Raw genomic sequence first — 21,496 nt, forward strand, 5'->3', positions numbered from 1 at the left:
AGCCAGGGAGAGCAGGCAGAACTGTGTTTCCTTCTCCTTTGTCGAGCTAAGGTAGGGGTGGGAACTGGTTACTAGTATAGTTTGATAGTCACCCTGGCAAGTGAGTGAGGCTTTGCAGAGGTAGGGAAATCCTTCATCAAGACTCTTCCTTTCTCTCTTGTTTTGCAGCCATGGCAATAAGGAGGATCCTTTCCCTCTTGGCTGGCTTGATCTTCTTGAGTGGTGAGTACATTGGGCCCTTTAACCCCCCCCCCCCCCGCTCCTGCTTCATTTTCAGGAGGGTTATTCAGGGGGCATAGGAACATAGGAAGCTGCCATATACTGAGTCAGACCATAGGTCCATCTAGCTCATTATTATCTGCACAGACTGGCAGTGGCTTCTCCAAGGATGCAGGCAGGAATCTCTCTCAGCCCTATCTTGGAGAAGCCAGGGAGGGAACTTGGAACCTTGTGCTCTTCTCAGAGCAGCTCCATCCCCCGAGGGGAATATCTTACAGTGCTCATACATCAAGTCTCCACTTCATATGCAACCAGCGCAGACCCTGCTTAGCTAAGGGGACAAATCATGCTTGCTACCACAAGACCAGCTCTCCTCTCCTCGTGCAAAGGATATGCAGCTTAGAGAATCTCTTTGCATATCCCAAAGCAGCAACCCTGATCTTCATTCATAGTTTGCCCTTCCACAAAGGATTTCATGTTAACACAAAGTGTATACATATGTTCATACAATTAATATAGAATAAGCATTATTATTCCTATTAATGCATCATGATGGGAAATTGACAGCTAGTCAAATTCTCTCTTTTATGCCACTCTTAAAGGCAGAGAGGCTCTCTCAGAATCTGGACTTTGAACTCTTGGAGGAGATTTCGAAGACCAAAGGAGAAGCCAGGAGCAGAGTTTGATCTTTAAAATCCAAGCTGGAGAAGAATTCCAGGCCGACCCCATCCCACACACAAGCCACCAGGCAGTTCCCCAAACCCTCCCCCTTTCCCTAGAACGCCAGAGCCAGGATGGCAGGAGCATCAGTGGTACTTATAGGGTCAAGAGGGACATTTGAGCTCTCTCCCCCTCCCCGGCATGTTGCTAGCACATCATGGAAAGACAGGACTTGGTGGCTTTTCATTAATGGAGTTTTCCTGAGGACTGTAGCAGAATTGGGGGGCAGGGGGTTGTGGGGGGCTAAGTGGGAGTGTGGGGTTTGTGGTCTGGAGAAGAATTTTAATGTGCTCAGCAAAATATGCAGAGCTATTTCCTGATTTTCTGCATACTCAGAATTACCAGAACTCACCAGGCCCTACACTTGACTGATGCTCACACACCACTTCTTCAAAGGGTTTCAAACAAAGGCAGGATGGTTGTCTGTCAGGGATGCTGAAACAGATCCTGTACTGAGCAGTGGAGTAGAGGACCTCTAAGATCCCCTTCCAGCTCTAAATTTCTATCATCCTAACCTTTGGGACTCCTTCCCTAAGCAGACTTGTCTGACTTCTTTCTTTTTAAGCTTTAGCTGGCAAGTTAGGAACATTCTTTTCTGTAGATCCTTTGAGCGGGCAGAGAGAGGCAGAAAGAAAGAGCTGATTCTGCTCCCTCTTGTTACATGTTGTGATAGCAAATATTCTGTGTATGTTATGTGTTGTGTGATGCAGTACTTCGATTTATCCGTCCTGAATCTATTGCAAACCGGCTTTGCGGGCTGACCACATGTTCTAGTATTATGAAAGGGAGAGAAATGGTTATCGCTACCCACAGTCTCCACGCTATCAAAGCTTAATAGATGTGCCTAATTGACTCACCTCTTTCTTCCCTCTTTCTGGTTCTTTGATGTCCTTGGGAAACCATCATTCTACACAGTAGTGTAGACATGGTAGTGGCTTATAAAACTATGCATGGAGCAGAGATTCTCTCTCACAACACTGGAACCAGTGGTCATCCCATGAAGCTGACTGCCAGGAAATTTAGGACCAACAAAAGGAAGATGTTTTTGACACAGCCACATAATCAATCTACGGAACTAGCTGGGCCAGCCCACCCATCCACCCAACGCTGCCTTTTTCTCCCCACCCCTTTCTGATCGGCCAGCCGGCCCACTTCTCCTCTCCCCTGCTTCCCCCAACCTGGCGCTTTCTGGCTAGTGGGTCAACCAGCCCACCCACTTCTTCTCCCCGCACCCAGCTTACCGGGCTTTCTGCTTTCCTGCTGGCTGCTTCTTGGCCACCTGCCCTCACTCTGGCCGGCTGCCCCGCCTTCTCTGCCTACCTGCCTGCCAGCACCATCATCATTTCCCCAACCGGCCGACCATTGGCCGGCCACCGCCATTAACTCCTGGGCCTGCCGGCTGGTTGCCACCATTTTCTTCCCCCCGCCCATCTCCAAACTCTCATGAGAGCTGCCACGCATGGGATTAGCAACAGGTACATTAATTAAATATATAGATTCTCTGCCATGGGATGTGGTGATGGCCACTAGCCTGGTTGACTTTAAAAGGTGCTTAGACAAATTCATGGAGGACAGGCCTATCAATGGCTAGTAGTCTGATGGCTGTAGGCCACCTCCAGCTTCAGAGGCAAGATGTCTCTAGATACCAGTTGCAGGGAAGCAACAGTTAAAGAGAGGGCATGCCCTCACCTCTTGCCTGTAGGCTTCTCAGAGGGATCTGGTGGACCACTGTGTGAAACAGGATGCTGGACTAGATTGGGCTTGGGCCTGATTCAGCAGGGCTGTTCTCATGTTCTTATAGTATTCCTAATGGGGCAACATTCTAGATTTAGAGATCATTATGATTTTCTTTCTTTCTTTCAGGGCCTAGTGCAGCACGATCTCGTGGGAAGGAGTTTATCACAGCCTTCCTTTGCAACTTCAAGCAACATCAGACCAACGCAAAGTTTGAGCTGCTTATCACTGGCTATCACCCTGCGACCACCGTGGTGGTGACAGCAAACAACTCTACCTTCCGAAAAACCATTCCTGTCAATGAAGGGGTGACAGTGTCCATTGAGCTCCCGAACTCTGTAGAAATGTTGGGGACCAACGTCTTTGATAAGACTGTGCTGATCCGAGCTGACAAAGACATCTCTGTTTCCTCCCATAGCCATAAAGACTACACAGCAGGTGCCACAGTTGTATATCCAGTCCAGCAGCTGGGCACCTTGTATTATGCGCTTACTCCCGAGGGTGATATGCCCGATACTTTCAAGGAATTTGCAGTCGTAGCCTCCGAAGCTCCCACTAGAGTTGAGATTCACCTGAAAGGGAATGTGAGATTCAAAGGGCAGAACTACCCTGCAGGGAGCCGACTTGTGGCTGATCTCGATGCCTTCCAAGCCATCCAGTTGCAAAGCTCAGCTGATTTATCTGGCACCAGGGTCGAATCGACGAAACCCGTGGCTGTCTTGAGTGGGCACAGCTGTGCTAAGAAAAACACAGCCTGTGACCACGTTGTTGAACAGCTCCTGCCTGTTTCCAGCTGGGGTACCACCTTCCTTGTCCCCCCACTATCCTTCCAAAGCCAGTCCGATATTGCATATGTAATCACTGCTCAAGACACGTCAATCCGATATCAGAATGGGCCCACAGAGGAGTCCCAAAGCATGGTGGCTGGGCAAGTTATCCAGCTGGACATGCAGAACCCTCAGCCGCTTTACATCTCTGCCGACGCTGGAATCCAGGTCCTTTTCTTCTTCACTGGTGCCACCAATGGAGGCAGTAGCTACGACCAACTCATTCCTTTGTTTGCTGGTGCCCCAGAAGGAAGCAGAATCTACGATCCGTTCCTCATCAATGTGCCAGCCTTAACAAGCTATTGCAGGCTGTACCATATTGACGGGATGAGGCAGAATGACAATTATCTGGTCATCATAGCCAATGCCACTGAAACCCGCTTGATAAAAGTGGCAAAGAGGCCCCTTGACAGTATCCTGTGGCAACCAATCAATGGGACGGAATATTCCTGGGCTGAATACAGCTTGAGCACAGGATCTATTGCCCTCTCTGTGGAACACCCCAGCTCTCCTTTTGGACTCTTCATCCTTGGGGGTTCCTACCGTGATGGGTATGGCTCTGCAGCCCTTTGCTCCTGTAGTAAGTATTCTCCTTTTGGAATGCCATCTGAATGAATGGGAATTTTTGACAATTATACAGAGTCTTCTGGATTAAAAAGTAATCTACCACTATTTTAAATGTCCCATCGCTTCCAGTGGCTGCCACTGCCACCAATATTCTCGTCCCTTCCCCCTCCGGCATGGTTTGCTATGCTTTACATGATTACACATGTAAAGGAGGAGGGAAGGGAAATACAGAAGGGACATCAAGAACAAACTTGAGCATAACTAGGACTTGAGCATAAAGCACTGGCATTGATCAGGTTGCTGTATCAAATTCCTTTCCACCACCTTCTTTTCTAAACTGCCTTTCTTACTAAACCCATTGATAAAGTTGCCACCTTTTTCCTGGCATGGCTCATCTGCCTTTAACAGCTGCATGATTGCAGGGCCAATGACACTTTTCCAGACAAACTTACTCTAGAGTGGGTAAAGGTGCACCAGCTGAAAGTCTAGATTCTCAGATTCATCTTGGGTCATAAACCACTATGCTAATGTTGGTAAGCTTAGGAGGCAGGGAGTAAGGGGAGAACAAAAATTATGAGCAACATTAGAACTCCTAGAAGTGGGAAAGACAATTCTTCGCCACCTGAAAATTAGGTAGACTCCTGTGACAGTGGGATTGGTCCCAGTTGCAACTTTCTGACATTTTTGTGAACCGCCTACTGCCTTTGGAGTCAGGCAGTATATAAACTAGATAGATAGATAGATAGATAGACAGACAGAAATGATATTTGTGTCTTTAAGCTTCAGAGAGGCGTAATTAACTTTTTACTGCTCCTTTTTAGGATCAGCACCGAGTTCTTCTGCCCTGAACCCAGGAGGTAAGTGACAGCCGGGTTGAGGTCTGAATTTGAGCTGATGAATTCTTTGTGTCACATGTTTAAGAAGCAGTGGTTTTCTCTTGAGAGGTATTTCAGGAAAAACGTTATTCTCCTGGCACATTCCCAGATAGCGATTTTACTTTTCTTTCCCCACGGAAGAGCAGGTGTGCTTTCACATATCATCCAGAATTATACGAAAGTCCCTGAGAGCTATCAGGGGGCACTCCATACATGATTTGGGTTTTTCATTGTGCATTGGAACTTAGCCTGATTTATGTCCAGGGTAAAAAAAAATCCACTTTTTGCATCATTGGGTGTGTGTGTGTGTGTGTGTGTGTGTGTGTGTGTGTGTGTGTTGGCTAATTGATTCACTTTAAGAAACCCCTCTCCCGCGTTTAAGCTGGCGTTTAAGCCCGATGTCTGGGAATGTTCCATGCGGCTGCTTACAGTAGCTGTGCACAAACTCCATGAGTGTCTTCTGGTGTACTAAAAACCATTCACCTGAGAAAATATTTCCAGACTAGGATCAACACCTTTACAGGCCCAGAGGATACTCCTGCTAACTGGGCAAAGAGGATCCTTTTAAAGGACTGTAAGATATTCCCCTAGGGAATGGGACTTTTCTGGGAAGAGTGCCTGCCTGCCTGCATGCAGAAGACTCCAAGTTCCCTCCCTGGCAGCATCTCCAAGATAGGGCTGAGAAAGACTCCTGCCTACAGCCTTGGAGACCAATGGTCTGATTCTGTATAAGGCAGTTTCCTGTGTTCCTACCAGTTAGGAGGCAGGAGCAATGGCAGGAGAGGGGGTGTGCCTTCATCTCCTGGTTGTGTGGCCTCCCAAGGCATCTGATGGGCCACTTTGGGAAACAGGTTGCTGGACTGGAAAGGCCTTGGACCTGATCCAGCAATGCTCTTCACTTCTGTTTTTATGTACTATAGTTGTACAGAAAGGAAGGTCCTGTGCCCCATGCTTGAGCTGCTGATTTAAAACCCACGGAGTTCTCCCTCTCCCATAACACTAGAACCAGGCGTCATCCCATGAAACTGATTGCAGGGAAATCCAGGACCAACAAACAGAAGTACTTTTTCACACAACGCATAATCCACTTGTGGAATTCTCTGCCCCAAGATGTGGTGACAGCCAACAACCTGGATGGCTTTAAGAGGGGCTTGGATAACTTCATGGAGGAGAGGTCTATCATCAGCTACTAGTCGGAGGGCTACAGGCCACCTCCAGCCTCCAAGGCAGGATGCCTTTGAGTACCAGTTGCAGGGGAGCAACAGCAGGAGAGAGGGCATGCCCCTTTCTACTCCTGCCTGTGGCTTCCAGAGGCATCTGGTGGGCCACTGTGCGAAACAGGATGCTGGACTAGATGGGCCTCCTTGGGCCTGATCCAGAAGGGCTGTTCTTATGTTCTTATGTTCTAATACTTCCCCACAGGGTCCCTTCCTTCCTCTGCAGATGCCTAAACATATCACCGCCATTGGATGTTCTTGATAGGGTTCATTTTCAGTGGTTTGGGATAAACAAATATACAGTACATTTGAATAGTTTTAATATGCAGCCATTTGATCTCCTAGAGTATTTTATTCTGTTTGATTTGGCAGGTTCTCAGTTTAAGTTATTTTTTTGTGGGGCATCTGTACTTCTTTTAACACCTCCTGGACCCACTCTATGAATCTGTGATTGTTATTTGCAGTCTCACTCTATGTCTATCTGCGTGTGTAAGTCTGACACAGACCTGATAGTCTCTTTATGCTGCTTTTTAGGGTCAGCACCGACCTCACCTGTCCTGAACTCAAACGGTAAGGTACAGTTGGTTACAATTTGCATTTGATCTGGGAAATTCTTTAGCAGCAAAACATGTCTCACACTTATAAGATGGAAGGAGACAAGAAGACACTATAACCTGGGAAAGACTGGCCTTAAGAAAAATTACAGGCTCCTGTTGGAGTTAAATTCCAAACTAAATTTCAGTATACTACTATAGTCAAAATTGGGCTCTTGGGTACTTATGGAGGTGGATATGGTAGGGACTAGAGACAGGGCCTTTTTAGTTCTGGCCCCTCAGCATTGATATGTCCTCCTAGAGGAGGTGCACCATGCTCCTTCTCCCAGGGTATTCAAAAAGCATTTGAAGACCCATATTTTTAGAGAGACTTTGAAAACCTTTTTTTTCTTTTCATCTGAAGCCTGTGTTGACTGGGTTTTTAAATTCTTAAACTTTTAAGGTTAGTTTTAGTTGGGTCCTGTTTTTAGTTAACCATTTCAAATATTACATTGTTTTATCTGTTTTCTTGTTTTACCAGACTTGTGAGTCATCCTGGGTGGGAAATAAATATGGTATTCATAAACTGTGCTATTACTTCTGCCTTAGGCTTTAGTGAGTCTAGTATCTAATACCATTCTCTTTTTTTAAAAAAGTGTTGAAAACTTACAAAATATTCAGAGCAAGGGTGTAATGCTCAAGATACATACACTGGAAGAGACCTGAAAAGCTTCCGCTAATTCACTCATACTAGCAGTGAACACTGATTGGCTAGGCACAAGAAAATGCCCAAGTTCCCTGCTGGGAGGTATTTGAAGTTGGCGATTGCTTATGCTGTACAAGCTTCTCACCATTATCCCAAGCAATCGGGTTCAAAATTTATTATTCATTTATTACATTTATATCCTGCTCGTCCTCCAAGGCTAATGATGCAATGGGGAAATCACTTGAATACCAAGCCAGAGGTTTCCAGTTTGAATCCCCGCTGGTATGTTTCCCAGAATATGGGAAACACCTATATTGGGCAGAAGCGATATAAGAAGATGCTGAAAGGCATCATCTCAGGCTGCGTGGGAGGAGGCAATGGGAAACCCTTCCTGTATTCTACCAAAGACTCTGTGGTCGCCAGGAGTTGACACCAACTCTATGGCACAGCTTTACCTTTACCTTCCTCCAAGGAGCCCAGAGCAGTGTACATGGTTATGTTTGTCCTCACAACAACCCTGTGAGGTAGTTTAGACTGAGGGATATACAACTGGGGTAGAGTCAGTGAGTTTTATGGCTGAATGGGGATTTGAACTCAGGTCTTCCTGGTCCTAGTCCAACACTCTAACCACTGCACCACACTGGTCTCAAAATGGTTTGAGGCTTTATGAGAGGCATAGGCACTTGAAGGCACCAAGTTCACATATGATTTCCTGTGGAATATCATCTCCCCCACCTCAGGTGTCGAAGAAGAGGCAGAAGGGGTACATGGAGGGAGGGAGCAGTATTTATGACAATAAGTCTTGCTAGCCATCTGCTCCAGTTGAGAGCCTGGCCTTAATACTCCATCCCTCAATCTAAGTAGCCTTTCTATAGAACTCGTTGCTGACCAGGGCTCTGCGGACATAAAGATGGTGGGGTTTTTTTTCCTGTTCTAGAAGAATCCTTGCTGTATCCTTATGGAACAAGCAACGGTGATGACAAGAACCCCAAGTCAGATGATGGGATATCTCCACAGATCTTTGCTTCAGTGCCCTTCACCTTCTATGGCAAAGAACACCATTCTTTCTATGTACGTAATACTTGGCCAGAATGAACCCTGTCTCCTCACATTTGCACACAAAATGGCTGACGCCTGTGCACAGAGGCCAGAAGCGCGCCATAGACGGGGCAACTTTGGCATAAGATGCTGGGTGGGGTGCCGCTGCTTGTGGGGGCTCACAAGTAATGGGTAATGATTTTTAAAGGTACCTCCCACTGCCCCTCACCACCTACCCGGCTCGGAACACTCGGAAACCAAGCTCATTCTGTTGGAACAACGGATTTCATTGGTTGTTCCAATGGAATGTTCCGAGGGATTTACGTTCTGTTCTGAGCTCAGAATGGAACACAAATCCATTCCGTGCACATGCCTCATGCAATCAGAAAGCTAAGGAGGCTTTGTAATATCATTATTTTGTTATATCTGATTAGCTTATTTAGCTTTTTATAATTCTCAGCTTTAATTTGAACCTAATATTTTAATCTGACTTAAAAAAAAAAATATTACTTGTATCTGTGTCTATGTTATTGTTGTGAGCCGCCCCAAGCAGTATTGCTCTGGAGGGTCGGGGTATAAATATTCTAAATAAATACATACATACATACATACATACATAAAAAAGGCATATTTCACTACAAGACTATTTCACTTTACTTTTCATAGTTTGCCTCGAAGAATAGAATTATATAGACTTATAATCTGGTGACCTGCTGAGAATATTTTTTATTAGAGATCCTAGCCGCACTTTTAATTTTCAAGATTCTTCTGCAAGGGGGAATGACTGTTGAACCAGATATGTCTCTGGTACAGATATATCCCTGTAGAGTAGAACAGTGATCTTCATTTTTCAGGCAGACCAAGAAGCTTCAGTGTGAAAGCCATTTTCCCATCTCCAGTCGTAGCAAATACATATTGTGTTTCACCAGCTGGGCACAGGCTTCAATACATGAGTAGCATGTTTGTTATAGTGACAGGGGCAAAAGAAGCCTTCTCACCTCTGTCACTACCCATCTTGCATCTCCACTCCTTTTGTCCACTTCTTGCAGGTCAACAACAATGGCATGATCTCCTTTGGACAGGAGCTTTCCGAGTACACACCAAGCCCCTTACCCCTGGATGGTGGAGTACCATTTGTCATCCCATATTGGGCTGATGTCCACAACCGTATAAGTGGGGATGTCTTCTGGAGGCAGACCCAGGACCCAAATGTCCTTGACCGTTGCACAAAGAACATCAACCAGTACTTCCCTGAGATCCCTTTCACAGCTGCCTGGGCTCTCATTGCTACTTGGGACCGTGTGGCCTACTTTGGATCTAAAGCTAAATCAAGCAAGGTATGTCTCTCACAGTACCCATTTTTGGTCACCTGGGAGGCTACCAAGGGAAAAAGAAACTCCCTGTTATTTTTTGCTGACCCTCTGTCCAGACATCATCCCTACCTTGCTTGCCATGGCAGCCAGAGGGGTCAGGGCCAGAGGCGCTCTTACCCCTGGACTTCAAGGCCAAGGTTCAGGCCCTCCACACACACCCCCCCCCAAATCTTCTTTAGTCTGTCCTGGGTGATGTGGTTTGTGCCCTCAAGAACCTACATGTTAAAAAATGGTGCTTAACTTGCTGCTGGTGGGGGCTCCAAAGGCCTTTAGGGCCAGGCTCCAACATAGAGGGGCACCTCTAGTGAGGCAGAGCTGTCAGGTCTCCCCGACGGTCTAGCAGCCTGCCCAGAAGTTGCTTCAGGGCCCAGTGCAGCCATGGATAGCAGCAACCCATGGCCTCTGCGGCCAAAACCCAGGAAAGAGCATCACAGCCCAGGGATAGCAGGCTGAGTGGTGCAGAATTCTGCATGGCTGAGATGGAGCCTCTCCAATAGGAGAGCAAGTGGCTAGAGAAGGCGCTTCTAAACGAGACGTGAGAGTGCCTTCAAAGTGGTTCCTCTTGTGCCTTTCAAAGCTGCAAAGCTTTCTGCCTTTTTCTCCTCCTGTGCAGGTCAACACCTTCCAGGCTGTCTTAACCACCAATAGGAAGGCATCCTTCGTGATACTGAACTACGCTGACATTCAGTGGACCACAGGGGCAGCGAATGGTGGGGATCCTAAGACGGGCCTGGGTGGAACCCCAGCACAGGTAGATCTGGGCAGATCTTGCGTGGGGCAGATAAAGGTGCTATGGGAGGGTTCTGTGCAGGTTAGTAATGAAGTCGGAAGCTTATGCCTTCAGAAAAATATCAGAACCCCAAACAAAACACATGCATTTAGTTTATAACTGCAGGCCATTTCACAGTAAGATCCAGAAGATGGTCTGTAGGCACACAGTCCAGTTCTGCTGCTGAAACCCAGTTGGCCTGAGTCTAACGAGGAATAGAAAACTGTAAGAACCACCCTGCTGGTTAAGGCCCAAGACCTATCTAGTCCAGCATTGTGTTTCACGCACTGGCCCACCAGATGCCTCTGGGAAGCCCACAAGCAGGAGATGAAGGATTGCCCCACTCCTGCTTTTGCTCCCCTGTAACTGGTATTCAGAGGCATTGTGCTTTTGAACCTGGAGGTAGCCTATAGCCAGGACTAGTAGCCGTTGATAGACCTGATCTCCATGAATTTGTCTAAGCCGTCCAAACTGGTGGCCATCACCACATCCTGTGGCAGAGAATTCCATAGATTAATTGTGCACTTAATTCATTATGAAGTTATAATTATGAATTATAAAGATTAATTATTTCGGGAAAGTATTTCCTTTTGTCAATCCTAAATTTCCTGACAATGCGATTCATGGAATGAACCCTGATTCTGGTGTTGTGAGAGAGGGCAAAGGAGTTATCTCTCCCCACCTTCTCCACATCCTGCATAATTTTATAAACCTCTATCATGTCTCCCCTTAGTGGCCGTTTTTCTAAAGAGCTCTAGATCTTTTAGCCTTGTCTCATAAGACAGGTGCTCTAAATCCTTTCAGTAGCCCTTTTCAGTAGCCCTTTTCTGAACTTTTCCCAGTTCTATAATATACTTTTTGAAATAGGGAACCAGAACTGTACACAGTATTCCAAATGTGGCCACACTATAGATTTGTATAAAGGCATTATAGTATTAGCAGTTTCCTAATGATCCCTAACAAGGATGGATGAGACTACCTGGGAACCAAATGTAAATTGTCCCAATACATCAGGCCTGCTCAACTTAGCGCACCACCCACAGCTGTTTTTGGACTACAACTCCCATAATTCCCAGTCACAGTGGCCAATATCCAGGGATTATGGGAGTTGTAGGCCAACATCTGCAGGAGGGCCAAAGTTGAGCAACCCTGCACTACATTCTGCAGGAAGAAGAACAGGCTTTATCTCTTTTCCAGGCTGGATTTGACAGTGGAGACCAAACAAATTACTATGTCATACCTGCTTCCCACACGCCTGATATCCTCAATATTGGGAAAACCAGCAATGTTAACATCCCAGGACGCTGGGTGTTCCAGGTGAACGAATTTGTAACTGGGATCACCACGGACTGCTTCATATGAATGCGGGGATGGAATATCAGCCTTTCCCTCTGACCTCTTGGGAGGTGTGTATGGCTGTGGATAATCTGCAGCTCTCAAAGCCCCCTATCTTTTGTTGAAAGAAATATGTATGTTTGTACTTTTGAAAAGATTTTGTTTTTGTTTTTAAAAATATGTACAACCAATACAAAAGGCAAACTTGGAAGAAGAAGAAGAAAACAGAGTGAGAAGACACACAATGCCATGATCTTCCTGTAGTATAATAAGGCATTGAATCGGGTTCTCGTGCAAAAGGAGCATGCACGCAAATAGAAAACATTTCAGTGGATCAAGGAAACTCAGTCACAAGCTATATCACTGCTTACGTATAGGAAGTTTGTGCATTTTGGACATTGGAAGCAGAAATGTTCAAATTCTGTTTTTCAAATGCAACCTCCCCCTTTCCCCCTTGACAAACCAATCCCACATAATTAAAATGAAGTATATGTATCAGCAGGGAAATGACTTGCCTAGCAAGCCAGAGGTTGCTGGTTTGAATCCCCGCTGGTACCTATATCGAGCAGCAGTGATATAGGAAGATGCTGAAATACATAATCTCATACTGCGTGGGAGGAGGCAATGGTAAACCCCTCCTGTATTCTACCAAAGACAATCACAGGGCTCTGTGGTCACCAGGAGTCGACACTAACTCAACAGCACACGTTTAATATGTATTTAAAGTTAATGGACTTCTCAATGGGCATAATTCTCCTGACCAATTCTCCTCTGCAGTCCCACTGGAATGAATACAATGTATACAAGGAGACTATTTCACCGTTTGGAATTGTAATGTTTTGCATAATCTTGTGTTACTGACTATTTGTACGATATATGCTGGCTTTGTGACTTAAGATAGAGCCAGGAGCTAAGCAGAGCTCTAACCCCCTCCCTTTGCTGATCACTGGATTGTGTGAGAGGCAGGCACTGGGTAGGAGAGTGTGGTCCTATCCAGCTTTCATACCCAGCATTTTACCAAGACATGAGAAAAAACTGCCCTATACCCAGCAACTGCTCCACACACAATCACTCCCATTTCCTCCTGCCTAGTTGTTTGCTCAGACACAAGCAAAAACTGGGAGCACACACAGTTTCCCAACCTGTAGAGTCCTACCCAATTTTTGATTGTGTGAACGGCCTTAATACTGAGCTAAAAATAGACTGATGGTCTGACTCAATTTGAGATAACCGAAGATAAACTGTGTGTATTGGGATCTCTTTATCAAACAAACGTAGATCCCCACCATATTATACAAAGGCCTTATAATAAAGAAATATATAACAGACACTAATGATGTCAGAGAATAGTAACTAAATACCCTTTAAATGAACATGCAAAATAGTGCAGAACTGGAAACACATTCCACCTAAAATGGAACAAAGACTGACCCTGAGATATCACTTGACGGAAATCACACCTAGTATTCCAATGGAACAGTCCATTTGGTCTGTTTTCATTATATAGAAATCCATTTCTATATTGAACAGTAGTTCAATTCATTATATGGAAATCCATTTGATCTGTGCGCAACCTAAGCATGGCTTGGATTGCACACGCACAAAGTGTGCACGATTGAAAATCTTAGGGGGCAGGGGCACAGCTGGTGGATTCCGTCCTCCCTACACCCTGGCTGGACACCTTCCACTTTCTAGCATTCTGATCAAGACACTGATGAATTCAGTAGCCAAGCTTGTTGTATTCAGATAAGCTGAATTGCCTAGGGGTGAGATCACCATGGGTGTGGGGCTGCTTCACCTTTGGGGTTGATCTATTCGTGAGGCTCAGGTCCTCGATGCTAACGTAATAGGTTTTACACTTGGTCAGGGAGATTGCTCCACTGAGAAACACTTTTATTATTGATTACCTTTCATTTCCTGGGGAAGGCTCATTAACACCAGACATGTTTGTCATGGTTTTAGGGTCTTCCCAAGTCCTGGATCTACTCAGAGATGTTAAGTCCTTTTGTTACTGAGATTCAGTCTGGGAGAGGGACACTGCGGCCAGACCTTCTCTCACCTTCTGTTGCCAAATGTCTTTTCCTGCTTGGTCTCTGGTAATGCCAGTTTCGATCAGAAGAGCCCTGGTACAGTCTGGGTGACTCACAAGCATACCGTTTGGGCTGGAAAAGGAGGCTACTCCTTACACAATATTGATATCTTCTCATTTTCCTGGTGGCCCTCCTTATCTGTCAATCAGGTGGCGGAGGGTTCACTTCCCCAGCAGGTGGCCATAGGTCTGATCCACTGCACTCCCGGGTGTGTCCTTCAAAACTACTTCCTAGGAGCAATGGATTGGCACAGCACCTTCACCAAAAGCGGTAGTGGTGGTGGCTGTTGAGTGTGAGTGGTGCGGCCTTTCCCTTTCTCCTCCACGCGAGCAGAAAACCATGCTGCCTGCAGGCTGGCCTTCATCAGGTAGAGTTGTATGTGTGAAGGAGTGGGAGGAGAGCTGGTCTTGTGGTAACAAGCATGAATTGTTCCCTTTGCTAAGCAGAGTTCACCCTGGTTTGCATTTGAATGGGAGACTACATGTGTGAGCACTGTAAGATATTCCCCTCAGGGTACGGGGCCACTCTGAGAAAAGCACCTGTATGCAGAAGGTTCCAAGTTCCCTCCCTGGCAGCATCTCCAAGATAGGGCTGAGTGAGACTCCTGCCTATAACACTGGAGAAGCCACTGCCAGTCTGGGCCGACAATACTGAGCTCGATAGACCACTGGTCTGACTCTGTATAAGGCAACTTCTTATGTTCCTAAAGAAAGCTGCTAAACACATACCCATTTTTTTAAAAAATAAACAATTTACTGAAGGTTTCAGAAATACCATTCATCCACACAAAACCGGGTGGTGTGTGAAGAAAGGCAGGAGGCAGGATCTACAATATATATTCATATCTTTATTTCAAAAATAAGCCTACATATTATATTACAGAAAATACTATACTGTACTACAGATTAGTTAATCTGTAGATCTCCTGTTGCTTTGTCAGAAAGAGCATCTGTCCATAGAACAAACTAAGGTTAGAAGTCCTTGGCCTTCCAGGAATGAAGAACCTCAACAACATTCTCCTCAATTTGCCCACTGGGCAGCTTCAGGTCATCAGAGCTGTCTCCATTGAAGTCTCCACAGGGGGCACACAGCTTCCCTGCAAAGGTCCTTGAGACTCTCACCATCACCTCCCCATCAGCATGGAGGTGAACCTGCACCTGAGAGGCCTGGTCAATCACAACCCCGTCCTCAACCTTGCTCACAGACACGGCTTTTTTCTTGTACGGCAGGGTCACTGAGCGCCCATTGACCTGGAACGCATAAAAACAAAATCAGGAAATGAGATGCAGACATGTGTGAAGGCCAAGAAGTCAACATAGGATATTGAGAACCAGGAGCCTCTATGACGGATCTAGGCTGAACCATGCAAAGCAAAACAGTTGCATTCTAAGCTATGGAATACTTTGCAAATTCAGGGAATCCCACACATACCAGCACACTATTTCAGGTAGAACAGGGCTGCTCAACTTTGGCCATCCTGCAGATGTTAGCCTACAACTCAGATAAGCCCTGGCTATTGGCCACTGTGGCTGGAGATTATGGGAGTTGTAGTCCAAAAGCAGCTGGGGGGGCTGAAATAGAGAAGGCCTGCTCTAGAAACACTGTGTGTTGGCTGCAAATCTATATTCCACCACCTGCAACCCATACTTCTGCATATCTGAGATAACTGAGTGATTGTTGATATGGCCTCTATCTTATTTTGAATGTTCAAATTTCATAAATAGTTTGTTTTTATCATATTTTTACACCTCCTGATATGTACATCTCTAGGCGGTGTGCAAAATTTAAAAGATTTAAAAGTCAAAACAGATTAAAATACATGTCACAATAAAAACAATAACATAGAACAGTTATTAAAACAAATCATTAAAATTAATTCTAATTAAAAGCCTGAGAGAACAGGAGTCTTGAGGGTCTCCCTGAAAACAAACAGAGAAGGAGATGCTCTTATTTCAGCAGGTTCAAGTTAAGGGGCTTGTAAAATTACAAAAACATTTTTTAAAAAACATTTTTCTCCCCAAATTTTGCAGGGATTGATCAAATGCTTCTAGTTATCTTGGGGCTTTCTTCTTGACTTTCATTTTGCAGCTTTCTATTATTAGCTGCCAGATCATGTAAGCAAAGCGGGGCCTGGAGCACACTGATGACAGATAATATAAGCAAGAGGAGATGCTGAATTTTGCTGCAGGTTTCAGGAACTTGGTATACTTCCCCTCTCCCCAGCCTCCTCTTACCCATGTCTTTGAGTCCTTTTTAATGGTGATGGATGCATCCTCAAAGAAAACATAGACGGCCTTCCCAACTACCAACTTCTCATCCCAGTTTTTTCCGATGCTCACTGCTACCCTGAACCAGAAGAGGGCACTTTCATCACAAACAGAAGCCACATCATAGATTCCACTGCAGTGATACTTCCTCATGGCACCGTCAAAGGACGTGAGCTGGGCTTCGGGGCTGAGCTTGCACCGGCCTTCCTGCTCCACACAGCCACGCACGCCATCTCTGAGCATGCAGGTCTCTCCCGACTGGCAAGTGGTTTCTTCAGGGGTGACTTGGCCTGAAGCACTACAGGTGCGTTTCTCTCTGCAGTTGCTTGAGAAGCGGATCTCTCCAGTCTATTCAGAAACCGTAAGACAACAAAGGATAATTATGAGAACTGGGAAAGAATCTGAATATTCAAATTGTGCTTTGTTCTTTATATGTATGTATCTCTATGCATTTAAAATAATTATATGACACTTCCCCACCGATAAAGATCCACGAGTCAGCTTACATGGAATTAAAATATAAAGGAATATAAAACAACAGCTTCAGCAGACAAACAGCTTCACCTCCGGATTGGTGCTATGCGCGGATGCGGCTAGTGTGTCTTCACTTTTCCGTCTCTCAAGTCAGAGGTGCAGTAGAGGGGGGACGCGCAGGGACGAAGCACAGTACTTCTCGGCTTCTCCAGCGGATGGGGTGGGCATGGCCATGGGGGCTGTCATGGAGAGCGCCTGCACTTCTGAATTTGCAACTACATCACTGCACAGGGGCGAAGCCACCATCGGGTGAATTGGTTCAAAGAACCCGGGCCGCTACCAATCAGGGGCCGCAAGCACAACCCCAGACACACACCCCGCATCTGACGTCAGACACGGCCCCGTTTGGAGCCGAAATCGGTCTGCGCTGTGTTGGCAGCATGGCCGGAGGGACTCTCCCTGCCTTAAAGGCAGGGAGAGCCACTCCTGGTTACTCTGCCAATGCAGTGGGGCCGATTTCAGCTCCCAAATGGGGCCGTGCAGCCTCATTTAGGAGAGAGATCGGCCCGCGCTGCATTGGCAGCATGGCCAGAACATCTCTCCCTGCCTTTAAGGGACAGCACGGGCTGATCTCCTTTCAAAACAGGGTCGTGCGTCCCCGTTTGGAAGGGAGACCACGCCCCCGTGTCAGACATGGGGGCGTGGCTAGCCGGGCCCCACGTCTGATGTCAAGGTGCGGGGCGGGGCCAGGGGGGTTGCAGCAGCCACCACACATGGGTCACCACCAGCCTCGTTCCACTCCTGTCACTGCCTTAAGTAGTACCTACATGGGCTCCATCGGAAGCTGCTTTATACTGAGTCAGACCATTGGTTCATCTAGTTCAGTAATCTCTACACTGACTGGCAGCAGCTCTCCAAGGATTCAGGCAGGAGTCTCTCCCAGCCCTACCTGGAGATGCTGCCAAGGATTGAACCCCGAACCTTCCAAATGCAAAACAGATTCTCTACCACTGAGCTACAGCCCCCGCCTAGTAGTTTCACCAAGACAGAGCCCTCGGGGGCTCCTCTTGGGCACAGCTGCCTTTCTCTTAAGGTTTCTCCTCCTCCTAGAGCGCTGCCAAACCACTGTTTCCCACCCCTCCACATGCACTCCTCAAGGTTCCATTTGAAGGAGGGACTCCCTTCCTGATTGGCAGTTCTTCAACCCACTCTGTAAGCCTGGTAGAACCCTTGGATGGCAATCAGCAGCCTGGGACACAGAGGCTTACCTTGAAGTAGACTCCATCATATACACAGCCACATTTCTCAACGGGCACACAGGCATCCCCATCAGACACGTAGCCTTCATTGCACTGGCACCCTTCAAAGCAATTGCTTGTGCAATTGATTTGCGCAATCATGCTGGCACAGCTGAAATCGCAAGGTGAAGTGCACTTCTCATAGTGGCTGTTAGCTGGGCACTTGATGGCTGAGTAGAAAGAAAGTAATATTTGCAAACATTCTTCTTGTTAAAAAAAAAACACCGGAGGGATTCTTTACAAAAATTATGTTGTTCTGAACTACTTTTTAAAAGATATACATAATTATTTTAGTGGCACTAAAATATCTGATACTGGTTAGATGAGTTGGAACTTGGAATGTTTGCAATGTTTACAATTGTTCAAGGAGCAAAGCTGCCAGAAGATATCAGTCAACCTTCTATGAGGGAAGGGGACTTAGATAGTTTGGTTAGGAATAAAATCCCATGCAAACTCCATGCAGGCCTTGTTTGCACCCAGTGGATGACAAGATGATATTCATCCTTATGCTTTGTTTTCTTTAATTTTAATATACTTTAAACATGATGATACTGTTTTGCATGATTTCCCCCATTTTCCTTTATGCCTGGGAGCCAGCGTGGTGTAGTGGTTAGAGTGCTGGACTAGGACCAGGGAGACCCGGGTGCAAATCCCCATTCAGCCATGAGACTTGCTGGCTGAGGAGAAGGAGAAAATGGAGTTGTTTCTGAACAAACTCTTAGTTAAATGTATATAAGTTAACTTTGTGTTTGTGAGGGAAGCAGCTATAAAATGTACTTTTTGACCAACGTTCTCAAAATAGTTTACAAAGAAAAACAAATAATAAATGTAAGATGGTTCCCTGTCCCCAAGGGATTCACAATCTAAAAAGAAACATAAGCCAGATACTAGCAACAACCACTGGAGGGAAACTGTGCAGGGGATGGATAGGGCCAGCTACTTTTTCCGTGCTAAATATAAGAGAATCACCACTTTGAATGGTGCCCCTTTGCTCAGTTAGCAGGAGTAACCTGGGGAGATTCATTATGAGAAATTTAGAAAAAATAACAATTTTCTCTATCAACTTACAACAGAAAGAGGCTCTTCTCCATGCTTCAACCTTGGCTCCAGTTGCCTGACATGCAGCCATGTAGGCCTGAAGACTCCGACAGAGAGATTCTTGCATTCCATTGGTCATGGACATGTCATACAGGCAGTGCTCAAAGTACTCAGCAGGATTCACTAATGAGTGACAGTCTCTGAATGGGCCTCTTTGGGATGGGATCATCCCACAGGAACTTGTGACTCTGTATGGTGCTGCCTGGGCTGGATCGTAGGTGGGACATTTCTCACCACAGCCATCAGAGTCACCTGGACCATCTGTAGGGACCTTCCAAGAGGCCCCAAACTCATCCACACTTTCAGTGATGCTTTCATTGGGCATCCTGAAATCGTCACTCTTGTCACCATTGAAGTTTCCACCCAGACCACACATCTGTCCCTGATAGGTGTAGGAGACAGACACATGGACATATGAGGAAGTATCATAAAGGACCCTGAGGACAAAGGATGACTGGAGAATGATATTATTCCCCTCCTGGGTGATCCAGAGTTGCCCATTATCTTTGTTCATTGGCAGATTATAGCATTCTCCATCCACCTGCATCAAGAACAAAGAACATCCATAGAAGATTAGTTCTGGTCACACATTCATACAAGCACATGCACATGCATAGTTCTAGACATGGCATTTTTCATGCCCGTAATCTACAAGGAGCTGCAACCAACTGGCCCAGGGTGATCAGCACGTACCATAGCCTTCCACTTCATTCCCCTCTGAAGAACAACAGTGTGTCCATTCACAGAGACGATGACTGCCTTCATTAGAGGTAAGGAACCATTCTCAGCCTTCTCATTCTCCACCAGTACAGAGAAGTTGACGAGCTGAGGATCCTTGCTGCAGACTTTGGCTAAAGTATAAGTGTTGGAGCCATGGAAGCTGAAATTCCGTCCATCAAAAGAAATATAATGAGGGGGACCAGATACTATAGTGGTTGCGTATCTCATGGGATAGCAGCCTTGGATGCCGTTCTCCACCCTGCACTCTTCATATGCTTCACAGGAGAACTTCTGGCACTCGGTGGCTCCATTCTCCATACACTGGCACTTGTTTTGGCAGGAGCTGCCAGGATAGAACTCCTCTCCCTTCTTGTAGTATCTGCCTTGGTGCACACAGCCGCACTCTGCAGGAGGGACACACCGGTCCCCACTGTGGATGAATCCAGAGTCGCAAAAGCACCCTTCAGCACACGGAGCCTCACACGTTTCTGGAACGATGAGACCATGACAAGTGGCGGGGCAGCCATTTCCGCAGAGCTCATAGTGAGCGTTATGTGGACAGGGAAGGCCTGGAAGGGACGAAGGAGAAGGAGAATGTTGCTGATCGCTGGAACAGGACACTGAATGTACCGCAGGGAAATGGAGTCCTTTCTCTTCAAGGAAGGGCTAAAGCATTTTGCATTTAGAAAAATGGGAGACTAAGGGGGTACATGGTAGAGGTTTATAAAAAATTATGCATGGCAGGGAGAGAGCGGCTACTACTACTACTACTACTACTAATAATAATAATAATATTTATATACCACTTTTCAACAAAAATTCCCAAAGCAGGATAGATAGATAGATAGATAGATAGATAGATAGATAGATAGATAGATAGATCTAAACTAAACTAAACTAAACACTAAACTAAACCAAAAGGCTCCCTGTCCCCAAGGACTCACAGTCTAAAAAAGAAACATAAGATAGACACCAGCGCCAGCCACTGGAGGGATGCTGTGCTGGGGGTGGATAAGGCCAGTTGCTCTCCCCCTGCTAAATAAAGAGAAACATCACTTTTAAAAGGTGCCTCTCTTTGCACAGTTAGAAGGGGTTAAGAGGCTACAAGTGGGTGGAGGATCTTGGGAGAATTTCAGGTGACTCTTGGGAATCCAGTGTGGGAACTGGGCTTGGGCAGGTTCCGTCACCATGCCCACCAGTAGGGCACACACCCAGTTCCCAGCCTTTTGCCAATGTTCTCACAGTTTAGTGACTTGCTAGTGGTTCTGTGAAGCTTCCCATAGTCTGTTTCTTAAAATGAGAGGTATTTGACAAGGATCCCAGTGTCAAATTAATTGTGCTATAGGTTATTGTTTATAATATAGGAATATGACTTGACAGGGATAACATCTGATTCTGTTATGCTCCACTCCACAACACATACAGTAATTTTTGTATGGCCTCATCAATTCAATACCTTTGTTGAAAAGCGGTATATAAATATAAATATTCATAACCTGCAATTATTTATTTATTTATTTATTTATTTATTTGATTTCTATACCACCCTTCCAAAAATGGCTCAGGGCAGTTTACATTTGAAGTTTATATTATATTTGAAGTTGGGTGGAGGATCTCAAGAGAATGACAGGTGAAT

At 45.9% G+C, this 21,496-nt stretch overlaps 2 protein-coding genes across 4 annotated transcripts in view; one reads left to right on the forward strand and one right to left on the reverse strand.

The window, feature by feature from the left end:
- The first annotated feature begins 70 nt into the window (after positions 1–70).
- Positions 71–13,162, forward strand: LOC128332819 (IgGFc-binding protein-like). The gene is made up of 8 exons (XM_053267580.1): positions 71–222; positions 2,803–4,080; positions 4,889–4,924; positions 6,694–6,729; positions 8,336–8,469; positions 9,486–9,773; positions 10,423–10,560; positions 11,776–13,162. Exons 1-8 carry the CDS (start codon positions 171–173, stop codon positions 11,938–11,940), a joined length of 2,127 nt encoding a protein of 708 aa, XP_053123555.1. The 5' UTR covers positions 71–170; the 3' UTR covers positions 11,941–13,162.
- A 1,668-nt stretch (positions 13,163–14,830) lies between these two features.
- Positions 14,831–21,496, reverse strand: part of LOC128332446 (IgGFc-binding protein-like) — a 32,843-nt gene continuing 26,177 nt past the window's right edge. For all 3 annotated transcript variants that reach the window (XM_053266723.1, XM_053266722.1, XM_053266721.1), the window contains exons 15-19: positions 19,834–20,429; positions 19,111–19,681; positions 18,013–18,212; positions 16,238–16,618; positions 14,831–15,253 (exon numbers count right to left, since the gene is read on the reverse strand). In XM_053266723.1, coding sequence (XP_053122698.1) covers positions 14,975–15,253; positions 16,238–16,618; positions 18,013–18,212; positions 19,111–19,681; positions 19,834–20,429 — 2,027 coding nt within the window. In that variant the 3' untranslated portion in view covers positions 14,831–14,974. The remainder of the gene's footprint in view (positions 15,254–16,237; positions 16,619–18,012; positions 18,213–19,110; positions 19,682–19,833; positions 20,430–21,496) is intronic.

Source organism: Hemicordylus capensis, chromosome 7 (genome assembly GCF_027244095.1).
Source record: "Hemicordylus capensis ecotype Gifberg chromosome 7, rHemCap1.1.pri, whole genome shotgun sequence".
In the NCBI taxonomy this organism is placed as follows: Eukaryota; Metazoa; Chordata; class Lepidosauria; order Squamata; family Cordylidae; genus Hemicordylus; species Hemicordylus capensis.

Coding starts and splice junctions, on each gene's coding strand:
- LOC128332819 (XM_053267580.1), top strand. CDS start 171: ATGGCAATAAGGAGGATCCTTTCCCTCTTGGCTGGCTTGATCTTCTTG. Junction 4,925..6,693: donor TTCTGCCCTGAACCCAGGAG/GTAAGTGACAGC, acceptor GCTGCTTTTTAG/GGTCAGCACCGACCTCACCT. Junction 10,561..11,775: donor TGGGTGGAACCCCAGCACAG/GTAGATCTGGGC, acceptor TCTCTTTTCCAG/GCTGGATTTGACAGTGGAGA.